Here is a 14,757-nt window from a genome sequence, read left to right on the forward strand (position 1 = left end):
CAGGTATCCCGTTTAACTCGAATGTTTCCCATTATGTCATTTCACCTGAGGAACACCACCCAATATCAGTTCAAAGTTAATAATTTTTTTTCGTAAACAACTGTCACAATCTACCTTGTTATCAACACAGGAAAGGCGACAGAGTCGACGCCCGTGCTATCTAGCTTGAAACTATCTTTCACAGGGCGGGACTCATATCCCAAAGTCCATGAAGAGGTCCCGAGAACAAACCATATCATTGCCTTATGTGTTGAGACGTGCGACCAGTAAATCGCCCTCGTGGATTGTGTATACGGTCAATTATTTTGATATAATGATTTCAAGATTTAGGACTCTCTGTTCAGTTCTATGAATGGTTCTAAGCTGACCATGTCATATATATTGTCTGTATAACCTATTATAGGTGCGTCGGAGCAAATTGTGAATTCGCGTGTAGAACAGGTAAGGTCATACATAAACGTACTTGCCATCTTATTCTATCCGCATCAGGGAAAACAAAAAGGACTAATAGTTTGTTTATTTAGTTAAAAACCAGGAAAATACAAGTATGTCAAAGAATCCAGTTGCATGTTGTATGGCCAACGGAGTCTGCTTCTTCAGATAGCAGAGACGATAGTGAATAATCATTGGCTATTTGGAGGAAGTTGACTTTTGTGGTCCTTTTCCTCTTGCTATTTGGAGGAAGTTGACTTTTTGTGGTCTCTTTTCTCTCGCTATTTTGAGGAAGTTTACTTTTTGTGGTCCTTGTCCTCTTGCTATTTGGAGGAAGTTGACGTTTTCTGTTCCCTTTTCTCTTGCTATTTGGAGGAAGTTGACGTTTTCCGTTCCGTTTTCTCTTGCTATTTGGAGGAAGTTGACTTTTTTGATCCCTTTTCTCTTGCTATTTGGAGGAAGTTGACGTTTTCCGTTCCCTTTTCTCTTGCTATTTGGAGGAAGTTGACGTTTTCCATTCCGTTTTCTCATGCTATTTGGAGGAAGCTGACTTTCTGTGGTCCCTTTTCTCTTGCTATTGGGAGGAAGTTGACGTTTTCCGTTCCCTTTTCTCTTGCTATTTGGAGGAAGTTGACGCTTTCCGTTCCCTTTTCTCTTGCTATTTTGTTTGCGCTGACGTTGTTGACACCCGAATATATCGCACGTAGACGTACTCGGGTTCTATTTAGCTTGCACTGTATACTATACTAAAATAAGGAGGAGGTATAGCGGATGTATACAACAGTTGCCTCTGCCCATTATTTATCAGCAATGTCCTTAGTCTTTAGTATTTTTGTACGCCTGTCACGTATATACTAGTACGTATTGCAAATGAAATTCTCTCCTATTTTACTCTGTAATTGTGTCTCTGAATGAACATTTCGAGTATCTAAACATAAAATCATCATGAAATAATTTCTGCTTCTCTGACATTTCGTAGCAGGGCGTGAATAATAAATATCCATTTTACTATCAGGGATCCGCCATGTACACACACGCACACACATATTCTTTCATATATTCATTCATTCATTCGTTCATTCCCTCCTGGAACAGTTTCTTATTTCTCCTGACCGTTACACAGAATATATATCAAATAGTCGATCGCTTTACAAATAGCATATACGTGTACATTTGTCAGTAACAGTCTATATATGCAGTTTATGATCATCTGATCATGATCAGCGTGTTGATGTGGGCTGCTGTATGATTAAAGGAACGCATTTCGGACAAATTGTATATAAAAGTAATTCCACAAAAATTTGTTTTTTTAATCGATGTCGAAATTGTTTGGTATGGTGAAGTCCAAAATATATTTCCAGGCTGTTGTTTAACGGTGGATGTTGAATTCGTGAAATCGAAATATTTCATAAAGCAATAACAATGAATGCGGTTATCAGTCATGTAAACATACAGGAGGACGCAAACAAGGAAATTTCACATACAACGTGTAGCTTTAACACCTACACTAAGATTCTGTGAAGCAACAAAATGTTTTCATTTTGCCTGTTGTCTGTAAGCTCCTGTCTCCCGGAAATGAATCCATCGCTAAACACTTACTATAAGCCACACCAATGCCTGTAAAAGGGAATTGCTCGTGTCAAGGCCACTCTCCAGCTAACGCAAGCGAATCCGCCATTCAACAGGCAGACGACGCGGCTTAGCCAATCAGAATCGTCACGTGACTAGCGAGGAACTAAAATCGACAGGTATGATGTCACTGAGCTCAAAGCTTGTCCGGCTTCACGAGAAGGTAGACCGAGAAAAGACGGCTGGTCCGTCTTAAGCCGAGTTCCTAGGATTTTTATTTTTTAATGTCTTAGAGTTTACACACACACAATGGCTCCAAGTCCTGTAGAAGAGCTGGTTCTCTATGATCTTGATAGGTAAGTGATGTTTGAGTTGACGTGTGGGACATGGTATTCTACGTTGTGTGAATGTGTGTGTACAGTGAGAAGCATTCATTTCTACCACACACGCCCACGGGTTTATGGTCGATACTCTCGTCGGATACCTATTAGTCTGTATACACGGGGTGTTTGTTTTTACTATCGACGTGAGTCTAGTCTATTAAAGCGACGTATTTGCCCAGTCCCAGGAGGTTTATTTGCACCACTCCTTGAATTAACTTTATCTCTTTTTTTCAGGTTGACATAACAAACTTCTGAAAAGCTATTAACATTACACTCCCCCGTTCTGAACGATATCAAATCGCGCGGTTCCACTCGTTAGTTTGATCTGGATAGTTTCTGTTGTTATCAGATATAGTTTAATAGTGTTTTATTTTGTTCAGATCCAACAAAGGGGCTTCAAAACAACGGCGAGATCAGATTAACGCTGAGATAGCCGTCATGAGAGACCTGTTGCCCCTCGCCGAATCCGCCCGTCAACGCTTGTCCCAACTTCAAATCATGTCCCTGAGTTGCGTTTATATTAGGAAGTGCAACGTACTTGACAAATGTAAGTGGGAATAATTTTTGTTCTTGTTTTCATGTGAAAGCATTAGGAAAATTGTTAAAATTGCTTCTTATTTTAAAGTGTAGTTTTAAATAAGTTTATGATATGCCATCATTTTCATTCGAATTTAAGGGACTTAAATGATGTCTTGTTATTTATTCCGGTCAAAACAGATTTATGTATGCTTAAGAAGGTGTTGGTAAGATTGAAGTCTAAACTGTGTTTGATGTATGTATAAAATTTGGTAAAAGCATGTACCTGCCTCTTCGTACAACATTGTCTAGGCATGTCTTGACCACCTATTTCAACTCGAGTCTCGTACTGTTTGATAACTTTTGCAGTAGTGTGGGGAGAGAAACAAGAATGAAATATATAACATTACATCTGTCGACGTCATCGAATTTGAAACTTCGTATAATGAAGTTTGAAGGTGTTGTTTAACAAGAACTCTTTGTCATCTTTCAGTGTTTCGATCCAGTCGCCAACCTGGAAAAGACAACCTCAACGTTCCTTCGTGTGATTTTTTCCAGGTAAGTTTGAACTTCGTTTTCTAAATCTCCCCGGGTTTCACTCCACCTTGCCAGTGTACCTATTATTTACGTTCGCAATGCCCCTCACTCCGCGACCGTGGCCTGAACAATCCCAGGTTGTGCTTAGTAATACCGCTATTTATACTCGACCGGTTTGGCGGGCGGCAACAGACCCCGCTTTGAGAAATCTGTCGGTCCGAGTCCGGAACATTTTCCCAGTTATTCGCTTATTAGATATCACAATATGAAGGGAAAGTTGATGCTGATCGGTTAATCGTGTGGGTACGTGGGATCAAAGCTGTTCCTAAGCTGAAAGTTGTCTATGAACTCTGCCTAGATGTGTATGTTCTATTCTTAGATCGTTGACGTCATATGGGTATCAGGTTAACAGTTTAGGTATACGGCCACGGTTTAGATTCTTGTCGGAATTTTTCACAAGTGAGCAATAAAAGCAGATGTCAGGGGTTACTGTGGGGAGGACCTCAGACTTTGTGACGTCATATCTGCCATCTGACACGTTGTGATGGCCTTTTAATTACTCATTTGTGCCACTCACAGTTGAATTAAATCCACGAGGTTCAGTGTGGCAACTGTCATCTTGTTTTCAAAACTGCTACCTATTTCACATTCGTTTTCGGCACTATATGACCTCATGTTTATTTGAAATATGACACCTGTGTGAATGCCATTCTAATTTACCTGCGTGAAGTAATTTTATCGATGTTTAAGTATGGAAACGTTGTGAATTTCCCCTGCCATGCCATATCTTCCTGGTAAAGGTATTGATTTTTCTAGCTAGATAGATACAATTCTTTATACGCACACCGGGGTCGATTGACGAGCTCGCGGAGTATTTATGAATTTATCGACGTACACATTGTGGCGCGATGACGCATCAATGCCTAGATCGCCTCATATCTACAAGTGTCGATTCCCTGTAGTATGAACGAATGAAATCTATTGATTTTGTTTTAACCATGGCTCATTGGGACGTTTATGGTGGTTTTATGCAGCATGTATGCAGTATTAACGCCTTAGATATTAATGTTTGTATTGCGTATATGACATTTTTTAAAAATATATCTTTTAAAAAGTCGATAAGTTTAGCATGTTTCAAAAGAAATTAAACCCAAACAAATTCTGCCGACTTGTAATTATTAAAGACAAAATGTCTGGTATTGTGAGATGTTATTAACTGACTTCATTGCGGTAGTTGTGTCATACTGACAGCAAGGGCAAAGACTGCTGAATGCGAGAGATAGCCTTATTTGGGTAGTTAAAAAGTCAAATGTTATCACGCCAGTTACCAAAATGTGGAGCCCGTGCGCTCTAGAACTCAACAAGGACTAGCAGATAACAACAAACATATGTCGAAAATCGCATAAAAGTGGGACCACAATCTCTTTGCTTTAAAGATAGACCAACAACGAACCCACATATGCAAGCAATTGTAGGTGACCTTTTCCACGTAGCTTGATAAGCTCACCAATCTGTGAGGTCGAAGTTTAATACGATAAAACCTACTCGCAGCGAGTCCCTGTTGCTGAGGTGGAACTGTATTTTGAAAACGCCCCCCTCTGCTTTCCATTAACACAAGCATTGTAGTCTGAGAGGGGAAACGTAACTCGGTGTTTGGCATTATACCTGAAATTTGGTTGGTAATGTGAAATATCTGTATTTATACACCAAACTCTGACTACGTCACACGCACGCACACATTTATTACCAACAAAGGCATATGTACATTTCAAAAGTAGGACCTAAATCAGCTGTCTACACTCTCTTACTGCTGATGGCCAAAGTTTGTGTTTACAGTCATGTCATAGGTGCATCTTTATTCAGTTTGTATTGTTACACTTTAACAGCATCTAGTCATCACATCAGAAACAAGGAAGAGAGTTCAACATATTTATTTCCTTCCAGGCTCTGACTGGCTTTTTGCTGATCGCAACCAGGGAAGGAAAACTGGTTTATATCTCAGAAAATGTAACAGACTATCTGGGTCATTCTATGGTGAGTGTCAAAAAAGCACAGTTCCCGAAAATGATTGAGTTCGTGCTTTGTACATTTATTTTTTAAAATGTTGTTATTAAATGTTGGAAAGGGAAAGTCATGATAAGTTTCAGAAAAGACAATCTAACTTCACGAAATAGCGTATATGTCAGCAATATTGCGTAACTAAAGCTGATGATGTTAACCTTAGTCATGACTCACTGTAACCCTCTTGTATATTTCAGGTTGACATGAAAACCCAGGGGGACAGTTTGTATGATATTGTAGACAAGCGTGACCACGGGACGGTACAGGCCCAACTTCTACAGGCAGGGACAGACAGCGAGGGGGACACGCGGGACGTAGCCTTCTTCTGTCGCATGAATATGTCCAGGAGTCTAAAACGCCAGGCTGGTTTCGGGGATGTGAAGGTAAGCTTCAGTACCTTCTTTTGGAGAGCATGTGAAATGTTTCTGTTTTCCACAAAACCATCCATCATTAGATCTAAAAATATGAGTCAAAGAGGAGCGATTGTTTTTTATTCTGTGTTGCGTTGTTGCGTTTTTGGATGACAGAAATATTTTACATAGAAGAGTTTCAAAGCTACCAACCATTATTTTAAATTAATATTTTGTGGGAGAAAGCTTGGCTTGGGAGTCGAGTTCATTGGGTATCAAAGTCTACGTAGTTAGCATGGGAGTGAAATTCCTTTGCTGTTGTTTGTACTGTTTTTGAATTGGCAAGGCAGAATGCAAGCGTATGACACTTCGTTCAATTTAGTTGTGGCTTGGATTGGTGTAGTTGATAAACCTAAAAAACGCAGATGCTTTCTATCAGGTGGGTTTGTCATGACCGAACGGAATATCTGGCGGTTGATGAAAAAAACACTTCCATATATCACTGGTGTCTCAGAAGAGCATGTTTTAAGTGGTGAAACCTAAGGTAGAATTTCGTTCCACTCCAGTAAGAATAATTGGGAGCAACATATTTCAAAGTCTGTCATGCGGAATTCTGCGTGTCAAATTTCAGCTGCTTTTCGGTGGAATAACATTCTACAACAGCCCGCATTTTCTCCACACCAGCCTGTTTACTTAGGAATCCCATGCAAAGGTCATGTGAAAGTTCGAAGTTAGAAACAAACGAGAAACTGCTCAGGAAACATATAATACCTCATATACGAAAATGAACACTGGTAAATTCAAATACGTGAATAATTGTGTGTGTTTTGTTTTCAAACAATACGAGTCACCACAATTTTAACAAAGCTGACAATCAAAGTGAGCATCCCTTTGATATTGGACTAGGCTATCTGTTAATCCTGTAAGACAATATCTATCATAATTTGTGTCAGTCTTATGACGTTGATGCATTGATTACAAGTTAGTGAGAAGAATAAAGAGGTCGCGTACTGCGATACATAACGATACAATGACATGTCGATCATTATGACGGATAGAAGACGGCTATTGGCATACTCACAGCCGTTTGATGTAGCTCACAACAGAGGGTACTGACACCTGCCTTCATCAAAAGCTCGTATATAAGTCATTCTTTTATTCACGACCGAAATAAATTTGGTAGTGTAATTGCTCCAGTTAGCACGGACAATAGGTTATGGTTTTGTCAAAAGGAGATAGAGAGATTAATAACCTCGTATGTTTTTACATCATGACGATATATTAGTAACAAGAATTGTATAACTGAATCATACATATTTTTTATTCCTGATATTTGATATAAATGCAGCGGAAACACTGGAGGTTAATTACCTTCGAATCATATAATGTTATTGTTAAAATTTACTAGTTAATATAGTCCAAACATAACTCTTACTTCAAATAAGGTCTTCCCTTTTAGAAACAACAAAATCAGAGAGTTTTCAACAGCACATTATAAATTGTGAATTGACATAACTTGCATATTTATCAAATTTGGATTCCAAATTTATTACATTGCTTTATCGCAATGATAACACCCTCCGTCGATTGGTGAATGGAGTTATGAAGAACTATTCTCATAAACACTTACCCCTGGCATTGTCTAGTGGATTTCATTACTAGTAACTTGATACGTATATGTTTCGAGATGCTCTTAGTATTTCAACACTAACAGTGATACCCTCTAATGCTGTTGGCTCATGGATACAATTGCATACAGTCAGACGTATCATTTGATATGGATTGCAATTTCTGTTAGGTTGGTTGATACGCTCAAGTTGTGTTGCTTATAGTTAATTTATGTTTCACCTAGTACACTTTTGTAAATTGTGTATTCGTCATCGTTTGGTACCAACCAGTGATTCGAGTTTTGTTTAGCGATTGAAGTGAATATTTCTTTCAGCAATCACTCATGACATTGTCCACCCTTTTTCAAAACCTGCACTGAATACTGACTACACCGTTTGAAATATATGCATGTTCACACGCACGCACGGGCGCACACACACTCAAACACACATGCGTCTCTACTATTGTTTGACCTAAGTGTGGGTGATAAATGAAACTCGGTATGTTACCATGGCTACACTGACGTCATAACAGCGAACAACTTCTTGATAGTCTGACATAAGGGAGAATCATCTCCCGTTTTTCTAAACTGACATTCTAAGTCGCCAGTGACACACATCTGATATAAAAACGTTATATTTATTCAAAATGCCTGCGTCACTTGAAAACTAAATATGAAAACTTTGTTTAAGGGGACATAATACTGCCGTGTCATGCTCTACTTGACATGGCGACTATGATTTATGGCCATTCTTCGAAGAGGGAAACAATTTAAGCCATTGTCAAGCGCCGCGCTGCTTTCCTAACGGAAGCAATATTTTATGTGTCATATCTCGTATGAGCTGTGGCTTCACAACACTGCGATGTAGAAAGGAAACGGTGTTGACAAGTGGTATTTAGACAGTCATTACCTGGATGAGTCATACTTGGTGAACTAAATTAATAATTCAAACTGAATAATAAAGAAAACACTTCAGACCGTAAATGTTAGATTACTGTGTATTGTAGACTAGCACAAGTCTCAGTGGTAATAATACCTAATACTTAAAGTGAAGATTTCTAAAAAAATATAAATAGCAGACTAGCTAGACCTGCCTCTTTAATTGATAGAATTGCGATATATCTATGGGCTGGCGTTCAGTTCAGCTCTGTGAAAAGGTTATGTGTATCGTACAGAACGAATTAATGCTTTCATTAGTGCTTATGGCTCCAGACTTCTGTAAAGTATTATATTATATTCTAGGCGTTGCTCCACTATATTTACTCAGTACATATCAATGTGTGCACATGTCATTATCAGCGACCACGCATACAGTGGGTTAACTGTTACATATATAATGCTGACACAGAACACGTGGTGATCCAATCTATGTCAGCTAGGTAACAGCCTGTCCCGTCGTGCTCAGATGGAGCTGGGCTCTTAGCCCAAGGCTTGCTATCTATATCTCCCTTGTCAGAGTGATGGAGTACAACTAAACTAAGACGGGACTTTACTTCTTCCAACTTTATAGTTTAGATTGATGTGGGTTATATGTGTCAGGATACTGGCTTTATGCAGCCATGGCCCCAGGAGTAACTTTATCCCTCAAGAAACGATAGCTAAACATCTCTATATATAAACGATATGATGTCAACTAGAGACATGGGCTTCTAGTTTTACCGCTTACAGAGAAGGGAGTGTTTATGTAATAGCGGTCACATGAGCAGTTCTACATGTGTAACGTGTTAGTGTTGTCTCTGTGAAAAAATTAGTTGATGAAATACTGCCTGTCTACTTAGAACGCATGATGCTGGCTGGTTGTTGTAGGGATGAAGCAAGCCTATGTATGTTCAGTTGAGAAATGAATTTTGCTAAATTCATGAACAAATCGAAACAGTTGTATCATTTCTATTTTTGACTAGAAAGACGAATTTTCGTTTGGTTTAATGTTGGTATTTTTCCATTGCCAGGTGATGTATGTGAAGGGTCACTTCGTATCTCACCCTGGCCCTGAGTCGAGCAGTGAGCAGCAGCTGGTATTCATGGGAACATGCACACCCCTCATCACCCCCGACTTAAAAGAAAATCTGATCCAAAACAACACGATGGTCTTCAAGACAGTTCATCAACTCGATCTAAGCTTCTTGGAAGTTTCACACACGTACGTTTTCATCGCACAAGTTTTGCAATGTTCGATTTATATCATTCATGTCACAGCTCGCAGGTTTTGTTATCACATACATACAATTTCCACAAGCTATATCAACAATCACATAGTCTAGTTTGGACTATTCTAGTTTAGTCGGTAGTCTATTAATCATTCATTCAGGAACACTCACATACAGATTTTAATGTAGCGAATCAGTTGGTGCATCATTGGTTAATGACGTCTTTGATAGGTAGTAATTGTGGACACGTGAGTCAAAGAAACAGATAGTCTTGTATGACTCCTGTGACTGTTTGGTTCAAATAGGATTTTCAAATAGGATTTTCAATTGCTTGACTATGTCTGAGTATACACAAACATGAGTTCTGTATAGTAAACATACATGTTATAATTTCAGGGCCGAGTACCATCTTGGCTACAGCAATGGGGAACTGTTCCGTCGATCTTGGTACAGTCTTCTTCATCCCGAGGACCTGCAGGAGGCCAGAGATAAACACGTGCAATGTAAGTAGATGCTATATTGTACCCTGCTAGGTCTGTTTCCATAAATATAGTCCATAAATATCAATACATATAATTAAATCGGTCGGACTCTTCTTTGTTTGGTTACTGTTTTCAACGCATGGTGAATGAAACTTTTCATTTTACGTCCTTGATTCCAGTGATCCGCTCCAACCACGAGATGGGATGCATGATGATTGTGAGAATGATCCGGGCAGATAATTCCATCTTCTGGGTTAATGTTGTCATGCATATCAAGCAGGCGTCAGTATCCAACAGCGATGACCCAGTCATCGTGTGCGTCAACCAGGTTATCAGGTGCGTTCAATTTCCTGTCTAATAGGCCTCAATTACACCTGAATGCCTCTGTTGATGGCAATTATTTAGTTTTGTAGAAGCTTTATGATCATGTACTTCAGCTGATTGGTATTACCTAAAGAATAATGTATGTCGTTTGGCTGTTTAGTAGTTAAGTGTTACATATTATATAGTGTCTTGAATGTGTGTATTTTTATTTCAGCGAGCAAGAGGCGTACCAGTTCAAACTACAGAGTCAGATGTTCCAGTTCTATCCTCCACGTGGTGAACCCTGGCAACAGACAGTGCCATGTCCAACTATGGTTCAGGAGCAGGACACCAGGTGGCTGCAACCCAGTTCTGGCTTCCAGACCTCTACCAGAATGAGGGCAACACAGGCTGGACCTGTTTATGCTCCTCAGAGTGGCTGTCAGACAGGACCTTTCATGCCTTACATCGACCCAAGACTGGGGCGAGGTGATCAGCTGAAAAACGGTGGATCTGGTCAGACTGAGCGATTGAAGGAGATGCTGAAGAGAAAGATCAAGGGGCCCTGTAAACCAACAGCAAAGGTTCCAAGACTCTCTCCCAGTGGGAATGGTGACAAACTCTCTGGTCAAGGTTTCGATTTCGGTTCAAGTAGTTTCATGATTCCCAACCTGGATAATTTCCGTGATTCCTTCCCAGCACTCTCTGTCGCTCAGGGCGGATGGGCTGAGCCAACGCAGGTGATGTCTCAGAGTAACAACGTTTTCTCTGCAGTGACTCTCCAGCAAAAGAAGAATATTTTGATAGAGCCCAGTTCACTCAGTCCAGGCTCTATGCTCCAGGAACAGGTGGTTCCTGATGTCAATGCCCTCCCAGAATCATATCTGACACCAGATCCATCTCCAGCCTCCTCGCCTGATCCAAACAGCAAGGTCTTCAAAGTTGATGTAATCACTCCATCTAAGTCAACTCCGTTAGGCCCCAAGACCATCATCGATGAACTGAAACAACTGGCCAACTGCAGACCGAAGATCAAGTCTGAACCGCTTCCCACAACACCCGTCAAGAAGAGGAAAGAACTTCCAGTCATCGATGCATTTGAAATTGAGTCGTTCTTTTGGGATTTCGACATTTCTAAACCAAACCCACAGTGTCCTGAAGAGGCCAAGGTCAACTTTCCATGTCATGAAGTGTCGAAAAAGGTTGACAGCATCCAAGTCAAACCCAAGAAAAACCTTCCACTAATCGACGCAACGGAGCTAGAGGAATACTTCAACCACTTCAATGGGGAAAACACTTCAAACTTTGACGCCCAGATGTTGGTCGACTCAGCGGGGACATTCTTTGACCAGCAGGCTCTGGTTAAAGAAGAAGATTGCCACCCGCCTATCAAAGTTGAATGCTCTAACAGCCCAGCTTCTCAAAGTATGTCTCCATTCTCGATGACGTCATGTGAATTGTCAGAGGAGGAGGAGCTTGCATCTACCCCGTTGGAGATGACCCTGTCTGTGACCGTCAAGGACGAGTATCTGCCTCTCAGCACCCCAAAGCCATGTGGTTCCTACGAGGAGGAGGATTTCTTTCAAATCCAAAAACTGCTGACATCCCTGGCTCCAACTAGTGGTAAGTATCATTCCGAAGTTTCATTTTAATTAATTTGATTAAGATTAACAGAAAGAACAACATTAAGAACAATCTTCTTTATTATCAGATGTTATTGTTCTATTAAATGTATGCATATAACGACTCCGCTTTATCCCGTACCATCTATTACTTGTGTAAAGAACGAAATACTCATGATTGTCTTTCTCTTTTTCCACAGGCGCCATTGCTCTATCTGAAGAAACCCAGTAGGCCAAGTGTGTAAGCTTGACTTACAACCGTTATTTAGTGTATGGCATATTGCCATGTCAACAACACCCCGTTTGGACAGTTGTCCATTTGAGGTGTCGCTGCTGGTCAGCCATATATAATTGTTACATCCCGCTGGACGGGCCTTGTTGCCATGCCAACATATATGGACCCTGAATATGTCGCTGCTGGACAGTCACGTGTTGATTTGGCTCTTTGAGCAGCCTTACGTCATGCTCCCCTGCAGGTCAGGCTAAGTGCTCGAAGCACTGGACTAGTCTACATGGACTTTAGTAACTTGAGACAACTCGTCTGAAACAGCCCTGTGAAAAGGTCGATGATATAGTGCACTGACTTGAGTTTGCATTTTTGAAGACTACTACTAGTAGAGATTTGGTTTTGTTGGGAAGATTGTGTTTGTTACTAGTTACAAACAAAGCATCACTGCATTGAATGCACGATGGTACTCACTTTGTTAGCATTTTATTGGTATGTTGTTATTGTTTGTACCGGTTATCTGTCACCTCATGTCATGTTTTATACACAAACTGCTGGTCAGTCCGTCACCATGCCCTGCAGGTCAGTGGTAATAATCATTGCAGGTCATTGATTATTTTGTTAATTACCTTTATAATCACACTGTATTCATCTCATGTCATGACCTCATCGTAATACTATTTGAATGTTTGTTATACATTTACCCGTTGGATATAAGAGCTACAGCTAATTACCAGGACGTTCTTAGATGTACGCGCAACCTTATATCGTCAAGGACAACAGATACATTGTCATAACACATCCCCATTACTCATTAGACATTAACCCAGACTCCGTAACCAACGTGTTGATATGTCGCCGGTCGACAGCAATTATGTTATTGATCAATATACAGTCATTTATCCTATATGGAGGCAAGGTTATTTATCAACTTTTCCACGATTAGATATTTCCAATCCAGTGTATATGAGCTCCTTTTCAAGTCAACTTCAGCAGCTGTTTTCGCGTCTCTGTGTTTTCGGTCCGTAGCCATGTTGTTTAGTTCCTATGCATGCTATTTTTGTGTAGAAGATAAACTTTGTCTAAGGATGGCATTCCGCGAGGGACAATATCTTTGTCACAGAAAGAGGGTAAGGTGTAATTCCCATGACCACGAGCCGGTCTCATGAAGTGGGAAAGGCACTTTACACGTTTCAAATTTGGATCTTTAGGGATTAACTGGAGATGTCAAATTTCTTAATCAGTACCAGTGTACAGAGCGGGTCTTGTTCTGGGATTGACATTAGGAAATTTGAGGTGATCAGTCTTTCCCTCTAAATCATTATATGCAATATTTCATGTTTGTGTATTTTCCTGAGGGTGCGCGCTGTGTTCAGTGTTGAAGTATTCTCTTCTATCCAGTGTTGATTAACATTCACACCTGTGTTTAAATGGCTGGCCTGTTTAAGCGTTGTGATGTCTTGTTGATCAATACTGTGACTGCCCGATCATGACAACGTGATACACTAGAAAAGCGGTTGTACTAGGCTGGTTCTAGTTCTAACTGTTGAGTCGGAAAGGGCTTTAGTTTCTCGGCTCCACGCTTCATGCTTTTTAAAGATGGCGTCTTGATTGTGAGTCAAGCAGACGGCGTTTTGTAAAGATGTTTTGTCGCGGCTGCCGATTCCCGCTGCTATGCTGTCGCTTACTGCTTCAGAAACAGCTGTTGAAGTTGACGTTAACACAAAAAGTGATTTGAAATGGCAGTGCCTTGGAATTTTTGCCAAAGTGCTTTTTTGAACGAGATATATTTTAGAGATAATCTTCGTTGTAGAAAACACTTGTAGATTTGACCAAGTGTGCATAGATGTGGTCGAGGCAACTTGTCCACAAAGATGGAAAGTGCCTTTGATATGAAACTTAATTTCTCAGAGTTATGACGCTGATTTGACATGTTTACCACGTCACGAAACAGGCTTTGTACTGTTAGCATGTTTGTTTGCGATGAAATAAGCTTAAATAAATAATCTGTGTCATCATCGATATTCTTTGTTGTTTTAAAGCCTTTAGTTACGAATGGCAAATGCAGAATGTAAACATGACTTCTGGCAAGTGACCAACGTCAAATACGGGTGTAAACACTCCCGTTAATGACGAACGAACAATACGGATGTTCACACCGCCTACCCTCAATGACAAAATGGATGTATGCAGGATACTATGAATGTCTCAAACGGTGGATGAGGATGTACATTAATCAGTGACAATACAAGATAATATACACGCTGGACACTATGTGAACATACAATAGATAGCGACGTACACAGAACACGTAGGTAGGTGACAAACGGTAGAGACGAGGGTATAACTGGACATGTGCGCATTAACTGAAGTCATGCGTATTTAGTATTTCTACCTTCCAGCTTACTTATCCAATATACCCATAAAACGTTGGACAACATACACCTTCACGAAATGTTGATAGTATGTCTCGGCCACGACTTGGCAAATATGATTGTGTGTAGATGATATAAATGAAAG

General features: G+C 40.2%; 1 protein-coding gene across 1 annotated transcript; it reads left to right on the top strand.

Annotated features, from left to right (window-relative positions):
• Positions 1-2,199: 2,199 nt before the first annotated feature.
• Positions 2,200-14,255, top strand: LOC137293551 (neuronal PAS domain-containing protein 4-like). Its single transcript, XM_067824177.1, has 10 exons — positions 2,200-2,357; positions 2,765-2,931; positions 3,394-3,458; positions 5,382-5,471; positions 5,696-5,881; positions 9,407-9,597; positions 10,001-10,107; positions 10,266-10,422; positions 10,625-12,012; positions 12,212-14,255. Exons 1-10 carry the CDS (start codon positions 2,311-2,313, stop codon positions 12,241-12,243), a joined length of 2,430 nt encoding a protein of 809 aa, XP_067680278.1. The 5' UTR covers positions 2,200-2,310; the 3' UTR covers positions 12,244-14,255.
• The last annotated feature ends 502 nt before the right edge of the window (positions 14,256-14,757 follow it).

This window comes from Haliotis asinina, chromosome 8 (assembly GCF_037392515.1).
Source record: "Haliotis asinina isolate JCU_RB_2024 chromosome 8, JCU_Hal_asi_v2, whole genome shotgun sequence".
Classification (NCBI taxonomy): domain Eukaryota; kingdom Metazoa; phylum Mollusca; class Gastropoda; order Lepetellida; family Haliotidae; genus Haliotis; species Haliotis asinina.

Excerpts from the sequence above, each read along its gene's own strand:
- LOC137293551 (XM_067824177.1), top strand. The coding sequence starts at position 2,311 with ATGGCTCCAAGTCCTGTAGAAGAGCTGGTTCTCTATGATCTTGATAG. Across the intron at positions 5,882-9,406 it reads CTGGTTTCGGGGATGTGAAG|GTGATGTATGTGAAGGGTCA; the intron begins GTAAGCTTCAGT and ends TTCCATTGCCAG. Across the intron at positions 10,108-10,265 it reads CAGAGATAAACACGTGCAAT|TGATCCGCTCCAACCACGAG; the intron begins GTAAGTAGATGC and ends CCTTGATTCCAG.